The 19,455-nt window shown below is 46.6% G+C and overlaps 1 protein-coding gene across 2 annotated transcripts in view; it reads left to right on the forward strand.

The window, feature by feature from the left end:
- Window positions 1–19,360, forward strand: part of ano5b (anoctamin 5b) — a 27,881-nt gene extending 8,521 nt beyond the window's left edge. For both annotated transcript variants that reach the window (XM_008291451.1, XM_008291452.1), the window contains 19 exons: window positions 3,879–3,931; window positions 6,546–6,653; window positions 8,381–8,449; window positions 8,641–8,925; window positions 9,109–9,228; window positions 10,039–10,154; window positions 10,265–10,399; window positions 11,369–11,474; window positions 11,758–11,818; window positions 12,244–12,395; window positions 12,507–12,581; window positions 12,681–12,906; window positions 13,359–13,537; window positions 13,659–13,756; window positions 15,156–15,286; window positions 15,772–15,977; window positions 16,159–16,340; window positions 17,140–17,245; window positions 17,339–19,360. In XM_008291451.1, the coding sequence (XP_008289673.1) occupies window positions 3,879–3,931; window positions 6,546–6,653; window positions 8,381–8,449; window positions 8,641–8,925; window positions 9,109–9,228; window positions 10,039–10,154; window positions 10,265–10,399; window positions 11,369–11,474; window positions 11,758–11,818; window positions 12,244–12,395; window positions 12,507–12,581; window positions 12,681–12,906; window positions 13,359–13,537; window positions 13,659–13,756; window positions 15,156–15,286; window positions 15,772–15,977; window positions 16,159–16,340; window positions 17,140–17,245; window positions 17,339–17,563 (2,633 nt within the window). In that variant the 3' untranslated portion in view covers window positions 17,564–19,360. The remainder of the gene's footprint in view (window positions 1–3,878; window positions 3,932–6,545; window positions 6,654–8,380; window positions 8,450–8,640; window positions 8,926–9,108; window positions 9,229–10,038; window positions 10,155–10,264; window positions 10,400–11,368; window positions 11,475–11,757; window positions 11,819–12,243; window positions 12,396–12,506; window positions 12,582–12,680; window positions 12,907–13,358; window positions 13,538–13,658; window positions 13,757–15,155; window positions 15,287–15,771; window positions 15,978–16,158; window positions 16,341–17,139; window positions 17,246–17,338) is intronic.
- The last annotated feature ends 95 nt before the right edge of the window (window positions 19,361–19,455 follow it).

Consider the following 19,455-nt stretch of genomic DNA (forward strand, 5'->3'; position numbering starts at 1 on the left):
ACTGAAATACACATTTAAGGGAATGATTGGTATAATAGCATGATTTCCTCATTTTGACTATAAGTTTCAGATAAATAATAGACATTTCTTTTTGCTCATGCTGGCTCACGCAGCTCAGGCGGGGCTCCGCCCACAGCGCCCCTATATACCGGCCGCCACTGTATATATATATACATATATATATATGACATATTGCACCATCAGTACTTCATTTAATTCTGATTTAGTTTTAATGGTTGAAGGTTCTGCTGGACCCATGTCTGACTCCTCGGAGCAGCCCAGTGGCTCACATCTGGGTATGAGAGGTGAACTCAGTCACAAACTCCTCGTTCCTGTTCAAAACAGTGAAACATGGAGAGCTGAGTGCGAGTTAAAGCCCTTCATGATGCTGGATGTTCTGTGTGTATGTCCAGGCCCAGATTGGATTCCGGCCCGATTCCGGATCAGGACAGCCAAGATCAGAACCAGATCAGATTCTAATCTGGGCTTTGACATATATATATGTATATATATATATACATATATATATATGAAAATATTAACAAGGTAAAAACTAGCTAAGAGGTTTGACTGATGCTCTTTTTTATTTTATTTTATTTACCAGGTAAGTTAACTGAGAGCTGCTTCTCATTTCCAGTAACCACCTGGTCCAGAGCCGGCGTACCAACCAGATGAGCAGCACCAGCAGACTACATGTAGAGCAAACACATTACGCAGAGACTAGAGGCCGAAAACAGCTGCAGTGGTCCTGAAGAGCTGCTCTAACGGAGTTTTAAACGACCAGAGCGGGACGTATGAGCTGAGTTTAGGGATTGTTGCAGAGAGTTCTGGTCATAAAACTGGAAAGAAGACCGACTGAGAGCGGTACGGACTTTGGGAATGTGGAGGGTAATGAGACTGTTAGAACGAAGAGTACAGGTGGAGCTATGAATGGTGGGTAATGGAGGAGAGGGCCAGTTCACCAGTTCACCAGTTCACCAGTTCACCAGACTGCCGCGGTGGGTGCTGGAAGGAGCTCCGGTAGCAGAGCGGATGGGAGACAGTGTTTATGGAGGAGGGTTGTTGGAGCGGATCTGGGTAATACATCACCCTAACCAGTGCTGTGCAGGCCTACAGGGAGGCCAAGTGTTTGTTTCCTTCCTGCTGGACCCTGTGTGCTGGTCTCATTAGCTCAGGTCGGTCCTGTTGCTCTGCAGCAGGTGAAACCAGACGCCGCTGAGCAGACTCCTCTCTCAGCTCAGACTGCATCAGTCAGAGTGTTGAAAGAGTTCCACATCATACTGAAAACAACCACAAACACATGGCAGAGGCAGTTCTTTGTAAGTTATGCAAATTAAATGATGTGCTGCAGTCCATAGATCCCTGATTGGACCATCTGACCTCTGAGGGCACCAGGACAGGGATCCGTTTATGAACTACTTTTTGGAGGCTTGACGCTTGTTCATCAGCTCTTAGCTGAGGCGTCCACAGCCTGGTTAGCTCACGAGGCTTCTTCCAGGTTATTTTGACGTTCTGCTGGTGTTCACAGGAGAACATTTCTGTGACTGTAAACAGACAGCAGCAGTGTAACTTAGTGGAAGGCGGGTTAGAGAACTCAGTGCATGAGTCCAAAGTCACATTTACCAGTAAGTCCAGTGTGAATGAATGAATGAATGAATGAATGATGCTAGTTGAATACAGAGCAGCTAATGTGAGTGCCTGAACATTTACGGGCGTCTGTGTGTCGCTGCTGAGCTTCACAGAAGGAGAGCTGCTCTGGGCTTTCTCTGGTTATTTGTCTCTCTGTGGAAGTGGATCTAACTGGCTGCTGGCCCTTCGCCTCTGTTTGCTCAGGCCAGCCTCTGATAACTGGCTGTGCACAGTTGGAGCGCGCCCAAAAAACTGAGACTTAAAAAAGAAAAAGGAAAGAGGGAAGAAAAGCTGCCAAGAAGAAAGAAAAATTCAGCTGCACAGTCAACGAGGTTTCCCACGAGGCTAATGGAAAAACCACGGTGCCATTTGGCCCTTGTGTTCCTCAGGGATTCCTACGCTCTCAGTCACGGCTTGTTTCCATTCCTTGGTGGTGAGTGTCACCCTCATGGAGACTCCACAGCGCCTCCCTGATTGGCTCACACTGCTGTCTGTCACACCATCAGGCCTAATCAACGCTGCCTGAAGCTGAAGGAGGCTGCAGATCTTTGTGTTCTCTGTGTGCCGCCTGCGTTTCTTCTGAGCGGAGGTTGGACGCCTGGTACCTCCAGCTCCTCCCCCCCACACCGAGGCCTTCACATGCAGCCTCCCCCACAGGAAGTGCAGCGTTCCCACATTCAGGAATAATAGGGGGAGCAGGCAGCGAGCACATTCCCGCTGCCAGAGCCGGCCACGCAGGGACAGAGAGGCACTGCAGGAATGCTGCCTTCCTTTTGTGTTCCTCACCTCTTTCAGCTCAGTGCTGACCAATGTGGTGAAAGCCGACCCGCTGGTGAAGCCAGGAGCCTGCAGCATTTATATGAGGCTCTGGTTAAATTGAGTTAGTCTGAGATGCATGTGCAGCCATAACTGTTTCTGGCTGATTGCTCTTAAAGGGATGGACTGGTTTTCAGCCAACATCATGATCATCCTGCATGCATATGAAGGGAGCTCAGTGTAAGTCAGCTGAATCACCGCATGCGAGTGGGATAAGTAGACAGTATTATGACTTTATTTTTGGAGCTATTGTTTTCCTTCCTGCTTCATGTAGACAGAAAAGAGGAACCGGTCTCTAAAAAGTCGACTTTGTTCCCACACAGGTTTGTCACTACATGAACGTCTACATGCAGACCAGACTGATTAGTTCTGAGGCTGCTCCTCCTGAAAGAACCTCTGTGTGAGTTCCTCTGCTGCTGATACAACAGCCGAGCTGATAACACGACCGCTTATCAACGGCATGCAAATGTAAAATCAACCACAACAACCTGAACTCCTCCTTTAGCGGAGACAAGCATGACAACACACCAGGGCTCCAGCCGTATGGATTCAGTTCAGTTTTATTTATATAACATACGTCACCTCACAGCGCTTCATGAGGGAAGGTGAAGACCTCAAGAAGTTTAACCCAACAACCCAGAGCTGCCTTTGGATTCCCTCTGAGCGGTGAATGCATACAGGACGGATGGAGGTCCCACAACTGAATACATCACTTAAACTGAGTATATGTAAGGATACGTCTGTCTGAGGAAGAGTGAGACTGATGACGTCTTCCTGTCTGTATGTATGAAGCACAGGATGTCTGTCAGTATGTACAAGTGGCGCTATAAATATTATGTATATTATATATATTATGTATATGTCTGTATGTCTGTCTGCAGAAGTGCATCTTATCAGGATATTAGTAATGAAGGACACCAACAACCAGTATTTGCACATACAACACATGTGCAGTACAAATGAAAATCTAGCACAGATCCATCTGCTCTGGTTGCTGTGATATGAGACCAGTCTGATGGGGGATGAGACCAGTCTGATGGGGGATCTGATGGGGGATGAGACCACAGACTACAGACAGAGAGCGGCGGCTGCATGACAGTCAGGCTGATGCATTTAAAGTTATTTTGTCACAAAAGAAAGATACAGAAAATCTGGAAAATGCCAAATATTGGAATAGATAACGGGTCAGATGCCTGCGACACACACAGACACTTACTGAGCGTCCTTCAGCTGTCAGACAATATAAAAGTGCATTTATAACAATAATCACACTGTGGTGTGTTGCTGTACACATGATGCTTATGAACCAACTCCTAACAGCTGCTCCACTCAGTTCTATGGAACTCATTTATCCCTCAGTACAAACTCTGAACATATACTCTACACTCTATGTTCTACTCCTGTCCATCTGATGATTTGTGTTTGTTTTGCAGATGAAAGCAGTGGAAATGGTCTGAAAGAAGCTCCGCTGCCTGGACATACAGAAGTAAGTCCTGATGTATCCGTGGGCCTTTCTGGACATTCAGAAACTGTTCAGGACGAAGTGTGACGTGTTGGGAAAGAAGCTCATGTCTGACTTAATGCAGACGTTTCATATGAAGCTGCAGCGAGCAGCTTGATTGGTTAGTTTAGCAGGAAGGGAGCACCTTGTCCAGAGGTGAGGAAGTCTGCTCACCAGCAGCAGGTACCAGGTTCTGTCTCACTAGTTTAATGCGCGCTAAACCGTATATACAGCAACGGGGATGTCAGTGACTTCCTCCCTCTGAAGCTGACGGGATGCCGACTGTAGTTTCATATTTATTTGATCAAACGCTCTGCAAAAAGGTCAAAAAGTCTGTTTCTCAGAACATTGTTCTCCGTGTTCAATTGTTAAAGTTCTTTTTTTAGATCTGAGCCTGATGCTGCTTCCACAGCTTTCCTTTGTTTGTTTCCATGTTTACTGGACGTTTGTGTGATTTACAGACGTAGATAAGCGACCTTTAGTCGACTCGCCGCTCCGACTGCTGAGTCACGAGACTTTTCTGTCTCAAAGAGCTCATTTCTCTGAGAGCAAGGCACAAACAGGAGTCTGTTGTCAGTCTGTTTGGTCCTCAGCGGCGTATCGAGGCCGTGCAGCAGATGGCTGACTCATCCTGATTGATAACACTGATTATATTGTGTCTGTCGAGTGTGTCTCGAGGTTTTAGTGCATGAATGGACCACTTTGTCATTAGTGCTAAATTACCAAACACTGCTGTTTTTTTACATTTCTGTCATTAGGCCAGATTAAGTAAGGAGCAGCGTTGCCGCCCCTGTTACAGGAAGGTCTGCTGGTGGATGTGAGGCTCTGATAAACAGGCTGGGTGGAGCTCAGTAAACTGCTCAACACGCTGCTCCGAGTCGAGCCGGGTCGTCACAGTAGAGCCTTAAAGTACGTGTTTGTCCAGAAGAACCGTGTAAATAAGACAAACAGATATCTCCAATCAAAAATAACAGTTCTGGAAAGAGCTGCCAACCAACACCCGTGACTCCTGCGAGTGGATCTTTCTAAATGTCCTGTTAAAGTGAACCGTGTATTGAAATGAATATTTAAACTAGACACAATATTCTTTACATTAACTGCTTACATAAAACAAATATGCTGCAATGTCGAGCTGTACAGCAGATATAAAGGCCAGAAGTAGGAGATGTAACAGTGTGATTAAAGTATATTAACTTCTAGCGTGGTTCAAGTTATGAGATATAATAATATAGTGATTAACAATATGGTAGCGTCACGTTTAAAGACACTGATGTACTTGTACATCATACACTGTACGACACTTGGTCTTCAGGCGAGGTGCTGTTTCTGACAGACAAAAATAATAGTTATAGTCTCAGAGCAGCTTGATGCCGTAAACAAGTTTGTGGCATCAACACAAAACCTTTTGACACAAGGGGAAGGAACTTGTGGAATAAACTTGTTGAAGTTAGGACTGACTGAAATCTAGGAGCTGATCTGTCCGTGTGGAGCACGTTTCTCCTCCGCCGTCGGGTATTTTTGTGTAATGACAGGCTGTGATTGTACAGTCTCCAGATTCTCCTGTTTCATGTGGTTTTCTGCAGTCATCATGGTCGCCGTCTAAACGCTGCTACGACAAAAACAGTCACTTGAAATACTTTGCTGCTCCGACAAGTTAGCGCCGAGTTAACCCTCTGAAGCCCCGAAACCTGCCCCCGCTTTGATAGGCGCTGTGTTGTCTTTAAATCAGAAAATTTGACTATTTATCAGCCAAAAACTATAAAAACAGAAAGAACCGTCAGATTTAAAATGTTCTGGTGGTTCTGAACTTTTCATCTTTGACGTATCAGAAAAAATCAACCGAATCTAAAAATCAGGATTTATCATCAAAATCTCCTTATTCTCACTCTGCCAGAAACACAAAGTCTGTTCTAACCAGACTCTTCAGAAAACAATGAATCTGCACTCTGTGATGCAGCCCTGAAGCCCAGACTGACCCGGTTCTAGCCAACAGCCATGTGATGAACAATCAGTTTTCAGCTGAACTCTGCAAAACTGCACTTTGTGTTTAAACAGATCGGAGACGAGGACGGAGACGAGTCAACATGTAAGAAGCTGGTAGAAACACATTTGTTTCCAGGAGCTGGTCAAATCTGACAAATGCTGCACATGTTGATTCAGGGCTTTTTCAGTGTTTGTAAAGTAAAGCCAGAACTGTCACTGTTTTTATGATTCATGTCGTTGTACCTAAACATCCTCTGTACGCTGCAGAGGATGTTTCTGAGCTCCTTCTGCTGCTGGCTGTGGTTGTGCTGCTCCCATAGAGGAGCAGGACTTTATACTGCAGTGCAACATTACCCCTCAGTCAGTAGAAAGGTGACCGGAGCATAAAACCCTGAGAATCCTTTTGAGGTTCAGAAGGTTACTGGAATCAATCGTCCACCATAAACAACATGTACAGCTCTTCTGTGCTTCTCTATACATCCGACACTTTCTCTCTACTCGTCTGAGTTCCTGTCATCAATGTTCTGTCAGCCTGATTTGCTTCTCTGACAGTTTCTGGTGTCAGTCTGCCGTCACTTCCCGCTCTAAACGCACTTTGTGATTGTTTCTCTTCCAGACAGACAAGCTCCATCCCAACAAAGACACCGTGTTCTTCAGGGACGGCGTTCGCAGAGTCGACTTCGTGCTGTCTTACGTCGACGATAAAGATGGAGAGAAGAAGCAGGTACGTGCAGCAGAGAAGCCGTTATTACGTGACTGCTCAGTGTTTTAGAGCCGCCGGCGTCTGACTGTAACGCAGCTGACATTGTTACGCAATTCAACCCCGGAACATGAATGCTGCAAAGAGGAAGCACGAGTCAGCAGATTGTCTGTGGCCGTACGGCCTTCGTGATGTGACACAGTTACTGAAACGAACAGATTTTGTTGTTGTGTGATGACAGTAGGACAAATGAGATCAGCTGTTGGTAGAGCATACATATGTGCCACGTGACCAGATATAGCAGATACATACATGACAGGAGCATAAATCATGTGGTCACTGGTCACATGTGGGACGACTGAAGGAAGAAGCAGTGGCACACGAGTCAGCCATGTTGTTGTCCCATCATAACATGACACTCAGTAGTCGGCAGTAAACTGAGATGTCAGACACGAGTCATCGTCTTGCAGCACGGCGCCCAGCTGCAGAGTCGCTCAGCGTCCAGCGCTCGGTAGCAGAACGTAGCGTGGAGACCGTGGACTCTGGAAACAACATCCACAGCACCAGATGATCTGAATGTGGAGGATAGTCACCACGGAGCCCTGTCATGTAAACAGGGAGTCATTCTGGACACAGACTCATGAAGCAGCTCAGGTGCCTCATAATAATAAAACCATTATACTGTGTAGCGCCCCCTTATGGTGCTGCTCTGACCTGTCAGGGCGTCGGTGTCGGACCTCTCTGGGGTTTGGTAGCAGGGCCTTTGGTCCAGTTTTCACAGTGAAGCAGGACACGATGTCCCACTGGGAGAGGCTGCTGGTGTCGGGAATTGTTTAGGGGGCGTGTGAAGGAACCGGGCTTCCCACCAGAACTCTGCATTGTATTGAAATGATCGATGTCATAGGCTTCATGTTACTCCTAGAACATCTAACATTTACTTAATCAGCAGGTCTCCCTACAGGTCAGCAGGTGTAGAGCTTCTTCTAGTCAAAGGAAAACAGTCAAACAGAGGTTCAGGCAGAAGTCAGTGAGCTGGTGGATGTCCGGCTTGTTTCACTGCAGATCAGGAGACTGGACACGAGTCTGTCAGCGGTCCAACATCCAACACGAAAACCCCTAACACTCCTACTCTAATCTCATTTTTCTGTAGCTTTTTAGGTTCTTGGTAAATTCTGCTGTCCAGTTATTTCTTTACGCTCTGTGTTATCTCGTCTTATGGTCGTCTGTGTCTGCATCGTGTTAAACAGTTCATTCGTTAGATTTCTATGGGTTGAAAATATACTCACGTGTTTTTATGTCATGTTTGTGTTTTTTATTAACCCTGTATAATGACGTCCTCACTCTGTCCAGCGTCACCACTGTAGCACTTCATCAGATATTTTAGAAAACCTTGCAGGTTAGCGTTCATATAAACGTGCCTCCTGATGTCCCTCTAGTATTTGACTGAGTCAGATCGAGGTTTGTACTGCTGGAGATTTCACGGCCTCCTAAACCCATTTTGGAAGTTTTAACGGTACTTTTTGTCAGAACGGCCGCCCACTCTCACACCCCCGCCATGCCCCGGGCCAGATTCCTCAGCTCGCTTTGACTAAATCCATTTAGAAGAGTTTGAGCTGTGACTTTGCAAACAAACAGAAGGAATGGAAGCTCCTCGGACGGCTTCACAGCTGAAACTCTCTCAGATTCATAAGAGAAGGAGAACACAAGCTGAGCCTGTGTGACTCCATTGCTTGTGGTTTGTCTGTTCACAGGAAAGAAGGAGAGAGTTTGAGTCCAACCTTGAGAAAGCAGGACTGGAGCTGGAGACGGAGGACAAATCAGTAAGAGCTTCATCTGCAGAGTACCTGCGCCACCTAGTGGGCAGTCTGCTGAGGCACACCACCATGTACAGAGAAATGTCTTAAAGGGAAGGTTCACCCCCATGGTGCCACCAAGGACCTCCAGGAAGCACACAGACAGCTACAGCAGAGGTTCAAGTATATCTGTTCACCTCTAGTTGTTCTTCTCTCAGGACTCTAAAGACCAGAAGACGTATTTCTTGAAGATCCACGCTCCCTGGGATGTGCTGGCCACCTACGCCGACGTCTTAAAGATCAAGGTTCCCTTCAAGGAGAGCGACATCCCTCACGGCCAGGACGTCCCGCTGGAGTGGCTCTCACACCCATTCCGACTGCCGGGTCACGTCATGCATCCACAGCCCGACTACTTCACCTACCCCTTCGACAAAACCAAGACTGACTTCTTCCTCATCAACGACAAAGACACCTTCTTCCCGCCATCCACCAGAAACAGGATTGTGAGTATTCAGGATGCTTCGGGCTCGTTGAGAGCATCTCTCAGAGGTTTCAGTGTTTTTGAATGAAGACGCGGCTCCACGTTTGTTTTGCTCTGCACTGTTTGACAGTAAAGCAACATTTAAAATATATTTGATGAAGAAACGTAACCCAGATGTTCTGTTACAACCCTCTCTTGTTGTCAGGTGTTCTACATCCTGGCTCGCTGTCCGTACTACAAAGAGGGTCGCAAAGACAGAGGCAAGACGGGCATCAAGCGGTTACTCAGCAACGGCACCTACACAGCAGCCTTCCCACTTCACGATGTGAGACCAGCAAACAGCAGTGTTTAGATCCGGCTGCTCCGCCTTCAGCCACTACTTTTACCTGCACTTTTTACCTTCACCTGATCGATTCAATCATTCTAATCTGCTAGAAACTATTCTGTGTTCTCACCAGATTTCAGAGAGTTTTATTTCTGGAGATACCGACCCTTTAAAATGACTTCTCTGTCTTAGAGCGACCGCTGCAGCCCTGATTAGTGGTAACTGCTGCTCACAACTCATTTTAGACTCATGTTTATGCAGTTAGAGTGACTGGAGCCCACCGAGGACTCACGGCAGTTGGACGGAAACTGTTGTGTCTCCATCCTCAGCAAATCTTATGTCTGTTGGAGTTTTATTTCTGGAGATATCGAACCCCTAAAATGAGAGTTTTTACCTTTAGATGTAGATTCAACGTGCAGGATTCATGAGTTTTAGTAACCCAGTCCCTTCCTGGAGGACACACGATGATAAAATGCTGGATTTTAACACGACAGATCAAATAAGATCAGTTCTGTACAATGTGTGTACGTTGCCATGACTACTGGGACTTCTATCTTTAAAGAAGTGGTTCTGTTGTAGTGAACGGGCCTGCACAGCGCTGAATTCAGAACTCCAAGACTCACTTTAGTTGTTTCTATCATTTCTCTGTGCATGCAGCAGGTCTGGAGCCGTAAACTGTGATTGAACCGTTATAAAAATGTCCACAGTAACAGTTAACAGAATACTTCGACCTCTTCACACATTTTTTTCTCCATAATTTCCAGAGAACTTTTGCCCGACGGCTCACATGACATTTCCTTTTGCTTTCAGTGTCGATACTGGAAAAAGGCCAGAAACGCCGAGTGTGAGAGTGAACGCTACAACCTGTACAAGCACTGGGCCAGGTTCCTGTGCTTCTACAAGGAGCAGCCTCTGAACCTCATCAGGTAAACAAACGTCCCCAGAACCGTCGGATGTGACATTTATCACCCTTTCTGACTTAGAAATCGAGACTCTCTTGGTGTGTTGTGACATTAAGGCGGTTCCTTGTTTGCAGGAAGTACTACGGGGAGAAGATTGGGATCTACTTCGCCTGGCTGGGTTTCTATACAGAGATGCTGTTCTTTGCTGCCGTCATGGGCCTCATATGCTTCACCTACGGAGTGCTCAGTTATGACGACAACATATCAAGGTTCGTACCGGCATCATGGAGCGCTCTACGATCAGAACTATGTGGACACCCAAACACAACTCCTCAACTGTCACGTTGTTATGTACACAGAGCTAAAATACTGCAGCAAAGCTTCACCTCATGGAGCTCAGCTCACACCGCAAGCTGCTGATTTAAAGTGTACGCTCGCTGTAGAGGATCCAGGTGGTGGAGCCTGTTGAACTGTGTGCTATATGTTGTCCACATACTGCGAAATAAAAGAAGCAGACGTCAGAATAACGTGGTACAGGTCATCAGGCATCACAGACTGCAGCTTCCAGCGTCAGCATAAAGCTTCATCAGCAGCTGTAGAAACCAGATTGACTTTAAATCATTGGAACATTGATGAAGGTGTGATTTGGTGCAGGACTGTTGTATTGGGCTGCATTGTTTTAACCAGGTGTGCCTAATAAACTGCGGTACATGAGTGAAGCATGGTGGCGGCAGCATCATGATGTGGGGATGCTTTTTGCTAGCAGTCCCCCGGAAGGCTTGATGACTATTTAATTCCAAAACTAGCTTCCATGTTCTGCTCTAAGAGGCTCCACTGTGCTGGGAAGGCCTTCTACAAGACTTTAATCTGCTCCTTCTGGGTCTGAGGGCACCAGTGAAGTCAGCTACTGAACATGGAGTGATAAGACCACGAGGACTGAGTCCCACCACAGAGGTGTTTGGTGGTTAATATCAGGGCACAGTGCACTGCAGTCTAACCCTCCTGTCCCAGTAAACCTTGATCTATACATGGCTGCATTGCAGAAGCTATGAAAGTGGCACCAAATTAAAAATGTCCATTTAATGCGTTTCTATGAGGCCTCGATGCTCAGAAGTCTTATTTTGACATTCAAGGATGAGCAGAGGGCCTGTTGATCCAGATGTAGACAGTTTTATTCTTTACCTGTGACTGTACACATGTTCATGAGTCTTTCTTCTTCTTCTTCTTCTTTTTTTTAGCAAAGAAATATGCGACGCTGACATCGGGGGCAGTATTCTGATGTGTCCTCTTTGTGATAAAAAGTGCCCTTTCTGGAAGCTCAACTCCACCTGTCTCTCATCCTGGGTAATAATTACACCTGACACGTTCACTGGAAGCCAGTTTAAAGCCAACGGTCACACGTTTTAAAATTTCATTCAAAGTGAGATTTAAATATCACAACAAAACATGTTAGAAAACAGTTCTTTTTATGTTTTGAGAAAACTGACCTTTTTGGGTCACAACACATTTACTTGTACAACAAACCAGCGTCCTGCTGAGTAACCAGTATGTTCCCCTGTCGACGCCCAGCATGCCGCTTCCTCAGCCTCCGCCAGGTACTTATCCTTTTTCATATTTCCTCTTCCAGCAATCCCATCTGTTTGATAACGAGGGGACGGTGTTCTTTGCCATATTTATGGGGATTTGGGGTAAGTGTCAGTCTGTGCTGCTCTTCCTGTGTTTAACTTGTGTCACAGATCCGATGAAACCCGTTCTGTCGGACAGACCTTCACAGTTGAAGCCTTTTCACACCGACCTTCACCCAAACTCTGCTCTGAACCTCAGCAACTAGCCAGCACAATTATGTTGTTATGTACAAGCAGCAGGGCGGTTTGCCAGCACGCTGTGGGCCAGGAGAGCCTGAAACCCGGCATCAAGCGCAGCGGGTTGGCCAAGAAACCACGAGAGTCAGGGCACAGCTGAAACACATTAGACACAGAAACGCTTCAAGTTGGAGCAAAGCTACGGCATGATTAAAACTATGGACACACGAACGCACCCGCACGGCAAAGAGCCATCAGACACGCAAAGAGTTTGTGACCCGTCATGTCTTTCCTCTGAAACTGTTTCACAGTAACACTGTTTCTGGAGTTCTGGAAGCGGCGTCAGGCCCGGCTCGAGTACGAGTGGGACTTGGTGGACTTCGAAGAGGAGCAGCAGCAGCTTCAGATTCGGCCGGAGTTTGAGATCAGATGCACCAACAGGAGACTCAACAAGATCACGCAGGTGCTTTAGACGTTCTCTCTGAACTTTAGAACGCGCTCTGTGGTTTGCAGGTAAAACCATATGACAACCAATTATACAACGATGAAGTAACAGGACTCATCCGTGTTGCAGGAGATGGAGCCGTACCTCCCCGTCACCAGCAAGTGCGCTCGCTTCTGCCTGTCTGCAGCCACCGTTGTATTCTGGGTAACTGAATATTTACCTCCTTTGTGTGATTTAAATGTAAAGCAGGTAAATCGAAGCCTCGTCACTTATTGTCACTGACCGTATGCCGTGTGTCCTCAGATCTCCCTGATCGTAGCCTGTATCATCGGGGTCATCGTCTACAGGCTGGCCGTCTATGCAGCCTTTGCGAGTATCATCAAAGACCCGATGAGGAAGATCCAGCTGGTGGGCCGGTTCATCACGCCACAGCTGGCCACTTCTGTCACTGCCTCCTGCATCAACTTCGTCATCATCATGATCCTCAACTTCTTCTACGAGCGGGTGGCCGTCTGGATCACCGATATGGGTGAGGAGGCCTCATCAGAAACACACAGAACAAAGACAAGATGTTTTCCTCTGATCTGCTGAAGGATGGACGGTATATCAGCGACCACATCAGTATCGACCTGATGAGCTAATTTAGCCGATGATTCTCTGACATCAGCGCCTTCGTCTCTACGTCTGATATCGCTGCTGTTTTTACCTAAATGCTCCTGGACTAGAACGTTGAATATGTTCTACTTCTGTTACGTAACACAGAAGACTATGTGGTCTAATCTGGACTTCTTCTGAATAGCTGTCTCACAGTGCTGACTGATGCTCATTTTTTGACAAAAGCTGAATATCGACATCGGTGACATCGGTTATCGGCGATATCAGAAATCTTAACATCGGATGTCGGTATCGGCCAGACATTTTAATATGATGCATCACTAGATCCACGTTCTGGTGCTGATTGTAAGTGTTTGCTTCTTGCAGAAATCCCCAAAACCCACCTGGAGTACGAGAACAGGCTGACCATGAAGATGTTTCTGTTCCAGTTCGTCAACTACTACTCCTCCTGCTTCTACGTGGCCTTCTTTAAGGGCAAGTTCGTGGGTTACCCCGGCGACTACTCATACATGTTTGGCAAATGGAGCAACCTGAGGAATGAGGAGGTGAGTTTCTACGGCGCTTCATTCAGAGGAGACGCTTCTTAAGATTAAAGTTTCTTTGTCTGACGCAGGAAGAAAGTAAAAGCATGCGATGTCAAATAAAACGTCTTTCTTTCTGTGCCAGTGCGACCCTGGAGGCTGCCTCATCGAGCTGACCACGCAGCTGGTCATCGTCATGACCGGGAAGCAGCTGTGTGGGAACATCCAGGAGGCCCTGCTGCCGTGAGTCCTTCACCATCAGCGCATTCACCAGTGTAGAAAAAGCAATGAGCTACAATAAGACACCATGTTGGCGTGCCACCAAACCACCGAAGCTTCCAAAAAGGGCTGTTTGTCGCTATATTCACACGTCGACCACATAATGTCAAGAAATGCCCCGGCTGATGTGACCCGTGACCAGCTCCAGGGTGGCACAGGGCTGTTCCTGATATTCAACATGGACACTAGACAGAGGAATAAACACGATGCTTTCACAGACAAGTCATAGTGCAGGTAGCTTAGCATCCACGCTACAAAAACACACAACGGAAAACGCAGCCTTCAGGTCATTGTTTAAATCAGAACCCATATACTCAAACACAAAGGTATCTGACATGCAACTGGTCATTCAATCAACAGAAATTAAAAGTCAGACCCCAAATACAAACAGGAAATCCGATGGAGGGCCCGGACAGGAATCACATGCTGCTGAAATAACTAAAAACACCTGAAAGATCATTTTAGTCCCAGACATGACAACTGAGACTGTGTTCAGGGGAGATGAAGAGTTTGTCGGCCTTTAAAATGGTTTGATGAGCGGCTGAGGAGGTGAAGAGGAGAGCTGGAGGCTGAACCACCAGACACAACACAGGAGGAGAAGTCTGGCGGTCTAAATAAAAACTAGATGGAGGCCTACCTGAACTGTAGTCCAGCAAAGACGGAGACGTCCTCCACCACAGGAACAACAGGTGGATCGTATCCAGTCGTGCTCCTGGGGCCAGCTCAGTCACTTCCTTGTTTCCCAGGAAACCTCCACAAGTCCAGCTGGTTCCTGAATCCAAAGCGACTGCGTTAACTTTTACAACTTTAAAGCAAAGATGACCTGGAGCAGGATTAGTCTTCCAAAGACCTCCTCGTGGTTCAGCTCTCCCTCCTCACTCTCCTCCATGCTGCCTGTTAGCCTCTTCTAGCTAACAGGTGTGTCTTATTTATCACCTCACTTCCTGTCCAGGTAGGAAAAGGGCGGTTCAGTGCATTTACTTTACTTCACTCTGATCTGAAGACAATTCACAGGTTTAGATAAACCAGAGAAGAAAAAACTACATAAAGAAACCACTGTTGGTGACAAAAACTTAAAGTCACACGTTTTACATCCAGTTAGAATCTCTGATGTGTGTAAATGAGGAAGCTCCTTCAGCCGCATGCATGTAAACAATCAAACTTTTAATGGAAGAAGCAGAAGCACTGAGACGCTGGTTTGTTCTAATAACTAATGTCTCTGTCAAATTTAACCAGAAACAACAGGAAACCCTTTCATAGCTTTTGTTCTGATCATCTCACTCAAAAGTCCAGAAGTCCGGTCGTGCCTTTATTTAATTTTTCCAGATCAGCAGATAATTGTTGTTCGTACGATTCCTGACAGGCTGATCCGTAACTGGTGGAGCGGCAGGAGAGGACGGCACAACCCCGAGAACCACTACAGCCGCTGGGAGCAGGATCACGTTCTGCAGAACTTCAGCCAGCTGGGCCTGTTCTACGAGTACCTGGAGATGGGTGAGACCGACTAGACAACAAAAAGTTTACACCCACCGTTAGACCGAATGCATCACAGACTGGCGCTACCAGTGACTCCTACAGCTCGGACATTTCTGTGACGGAATCTTAGAAAATACGTCACAAAAAATCCTGCACTGAGGTTCTGTTGTGGTTTTATTATACGAACATTTCATGAACACGACTTCCTACATCTCCTAAACTGCTGCATGTCTGTTTTTGACTCCAGCAGATGTTGTCATTTTTCCATAAGACCTACAAACAATCCAGGAAGGAACCATGATTCCTGATAGTGATTCCATCGTAGAGCACTCAGAGCTGTAGGAGTCACTCTGAACTCAACACGTCTGTCTTTACAGCGTATGTAAACGCTGGTTCGTGCCTCTGCAGACTCATCAGGGAGCTAACAGGAACTTTACTCTTCTTGTATTTGGCTCTCTGACCTTCTTTTCCCATCCCTCTGTGTCTGTGAATGACCCGTCCAGTGATCCAGTTTGGCTTCATCACTCTGTTCGTGGCCTCCTTCCCCCTGGCCCCCCTGCTGGCCCTGTTCAACAACATCCTGGAAATCAGAGTGGACGCCTGGAAGTTCACCACCCAGTTCAGACGGCCGGTGGCGTCCAAGGCCCGGAACATCGGCGCGTGGCAGGAGATCCTCAACGCCGTGGCCATTTTGTCTGTTGTTACCAATGTGAGTTTCAATCAAGCTGAAACTGACGTCGGTCTTGTGCTCTGCGGTCCTTCCTGCAGGATGAATGTTTGGCTTCTGTATTGCGGTGCTATTTCTTTTTTGAACAAAGACTAGATGTGATCAATGTTCAAGCACCAAACAGTCATTGAATCAACAGGTTTTCTGGTTTCTTTGGTTCCAGGCGTTCATCATGGCGTTCACCTCGGACATGATCCCCCGTATGGTCTACCTGTACGCCTACAGCCCCGAGGCCAGCATGACGGGCTACGTCAACAACAGCCTGTCCATATACAACATCTCACAGATCCCAGAGCGCAACATGCCAGAGGACAGCTGGTCTGATAACTCCACCACCACCTGCAGGTATGAGGTCTACACAGCAGGTTGCTCGTCTGGCTCCAGCTTGTTGTTGGTCATTTTAGCAACTTTAAATCTGCACTCATCGATGCTGGTCTGTGAGCAAAAGGTCAAAGGAAAATGTGAGACGTGACAGCTTGTAGTGACAAACCTGCAGAACATTTTCTCCAGACTCTGTTGTTCTGCTCACCTCTTTGGTGCTCAGTGCTTTGATTCAGCCTCATAGCGGCGCTTCCAGCTGCAGCAGTTCACTGAGAAGTGACGCACAAACGAAGGCGGGTCTCACTGAAACCCCCAAAATTAAAAAGGAGGTAAAAGAAAGGTGAAAGGTGACCCAAAACATGACTCTGCATGAGCACCGGTGTTGATCTGCGTCTGCTGGTTGTGTATAAAAGCAAATATGTGACCCAGATGCACAATATCTGAGATACAGCCTGAATGAACACGTGATGAAACATCAAGGGATGGGGTTTGTTACTCACATCCGTCCATTCAGTTGTTTCCTACATGGAGGTAACATATCGCTGTCACATACGTCCGGCGCAGTGCGACTGATTTGGTGCAGACGGGTCACATGTTTGCTAACATGTTGATGATATTTATTTGTTAGGGTTACAGCATGTCAGTGGTAAACGGTTAGAAATGGTTACAGGAGGTTTCCTGAAGGTTTTATATGTCAGTTTGACAGACTGTTGAGCTGTTTGTGTATCAGGTTTACTGGTACACACTGGTACAACAGGTTGGATGTAAAGCTCACTGAAATGAAATCAGACCGTACCACACTCTCCTGCTTGTTGTGCTGCAGGTACCGTGACTACCGTTACCCTCCAGGCCACCAGAGGGAGTACATGCACACCATGCAGTTCTGGCACATCCTTGCAGCCAAAATGGCCTTTATCATTATCATGGAAGTAAGAAACTGCAGCATGTCCTCTTTACTGTTAGAATAATGCTCAGAACCTACGTAGACTGAATCTCTCCATGTGATCGCTCCCCCTCTGCAGCACGTGGTCTTTGTGGTGAAGTTCTTCGTGGCCTGGATGATCCCGGACGTCCCGTCAGATGTGAAGGCGCGGATCAAACGAGAACGCTACCTGATCCAAGAGTACCTGCACAACTACGAGGTGGAGCAGCTCAAACTCCAGCTGAGCGCCAGTTTCATCACAGAGCCGCAGTCGGACGTGACCCTGACGCCGGACAAGCATGAGGTGTTGTCTGAGTGCCTGTAGCCCCGCCCCCACGCCTCGCACCTCCAACTAACCAAATCAAGAATGGACATAACTGGGAGTTCTCTCTTCAATGACCACCAAGGGCTTCTGTCTCTGAGATTTATAAAACGCTCCTTCTTTATTTTCTAGCGGACGTGAACGCTGGCCGGGCTGTACTCCTACATTAGGATCTTTACAGAGGCGTCCAGAATAAAAACCCGATGCAACGTCACAGTTTGTTCTGCTTCAAGTCTGCTTCCCTCATGGATGAAACATTTCTGTGCCATAAACGAATACTTGGAAGTTGGAAAAGAATGTGACCGTCTCTCATATAACGTCTTTAAACTGTCCGTTGGTCAGGAAACACAGAATGTGTGCAGACAGACGCAGAACCTGTGTTTAGAGAGTTCATGTCATTCCCTCCATGTGCTGCCTGTTGTCCATCCTGTGAGACGAAGACGAGGAGCAGACGACTGAATAAAACTGGTTGGAAACTCATATTTAACTATGAATGTAGAAAACACTCAGACTAACATGTTTAACTAGAAAAGAGAAGAAACTCAAACGTTACTTATTTCTCAGACAGCTTCACGTTTTCCTTCTTTTCTAAAGCATTGGTAGCTACCTGACGTCTTTCCACTGATCTATAGCTGGACTATCAGATTCTCAGCTTGTTATATTTCGGGAGAAGCTCTTAAAAACAACTGTGCATTTAAAAAACCAAGTACCTCTGTCCTGCTGCTCGATCCTGTAATCAGAGGAGCGGTGCCGGTCCGGTCGGTCCGAGTTAGGGCCTGCATCGGCACCACAGCGAGGCAGCGGCTGCAGGCTCATCTTCCACGTGTTGCCAACTTGCTGCGGGACCAATTCTAAGATTTCTACCAAAAGAAGAGACTGAAAAATGTTGATCCTCTGTTTTCATACAATCAGGTTTGTGTGGATGAGTTCAGGTCCTGCTCCGGGTGCATGTGCTGAACTCAGATGACCTCCGTCTGCGTGGAGATAAACAGAACAGAGGAGGATTTCAGTAAACTAATCATACTCGCTAGCTGGCCGCGACGTGTTGCTGTAGATATGAAGACTTTTCTATATATTTAAATGGGTTTTAGTGCAATTAATTTATTGATCTGATTCTGCTCTGTGACCTGAAGCATTTGTGTTTAGAGTAACTCCATAAGCCTTGTTCGAAGGTCTTTAGAAAGTCACCTGTAAGCCCTGATGTCTTAGACGTGTGCTCTGCATCGCCTCATGAGTCGTCATCAGTTCAGACGTGACATTAAGTTATTACTGTGTGAAGGGACCAGACATGTGAAAACGCTCCTGTTATCCAGACATCTGACCGTCATTTATCTAAAACAGGACATTTTATCCGCCTATGCTCCATATCCATCTGTATTTCTGTGCTTCTATCAGAACCTCTTTGTGTACGTGATGCCTGCATCAGAAGCTATCAAAGCTACGCCTGACTCTCTCTACTCTCAGGACTGAACATCCTCCAGCGCTGGTCAAGCATCACTCGTTGCAGACGCGTGCAGGGGGTTCAAACATGATCCTGCAAAGATGCAAGACGTATTTCCCAACAAACGAATGCCTTAAACGTCTTTGTTTACTTGTTTTTTGTATGGTTTTGTATCGATGAAGTTTCCTATCTGAACTCTGAACCCGGTTCGTCTCATGTGCTGCTGCTGCTGCTCGTCGCTGTTTTCTGCATGAACTGTTGTTTATGGAAATATTTTGTCAAGTTATAAATTGACTGTAGCCTACTGGACAGGAACTTGGCAAAGCTGGTAGTATTCACAATAAAGACAGAAAAAACAATCCGACTTTGAGTTTTTCTTTAGCAAACAAAGTTTAAAAGCCTCAGTAGTGGATCTTCTAACAACTCAAATCATGCAACAGTTAAGCTCATAACA

Source organism: Stegastes partitus, unplaced genomic scaffold (genome assembly GCF_000690725.1).
Source record: "Stegastes partitus isolate 25-593 unplaced genomic scaffold, Stegastes_partitus-1.0.2 Scaffold744, whole genome shotgun sequence".
In the NCBI taxonomy this organism is placed as follows: domain Eukaryota; kingdom Metazoa; phylum Chordata; class Actinopteri; family Pomacentridae; genus Stegastes; species Stegastes partitus.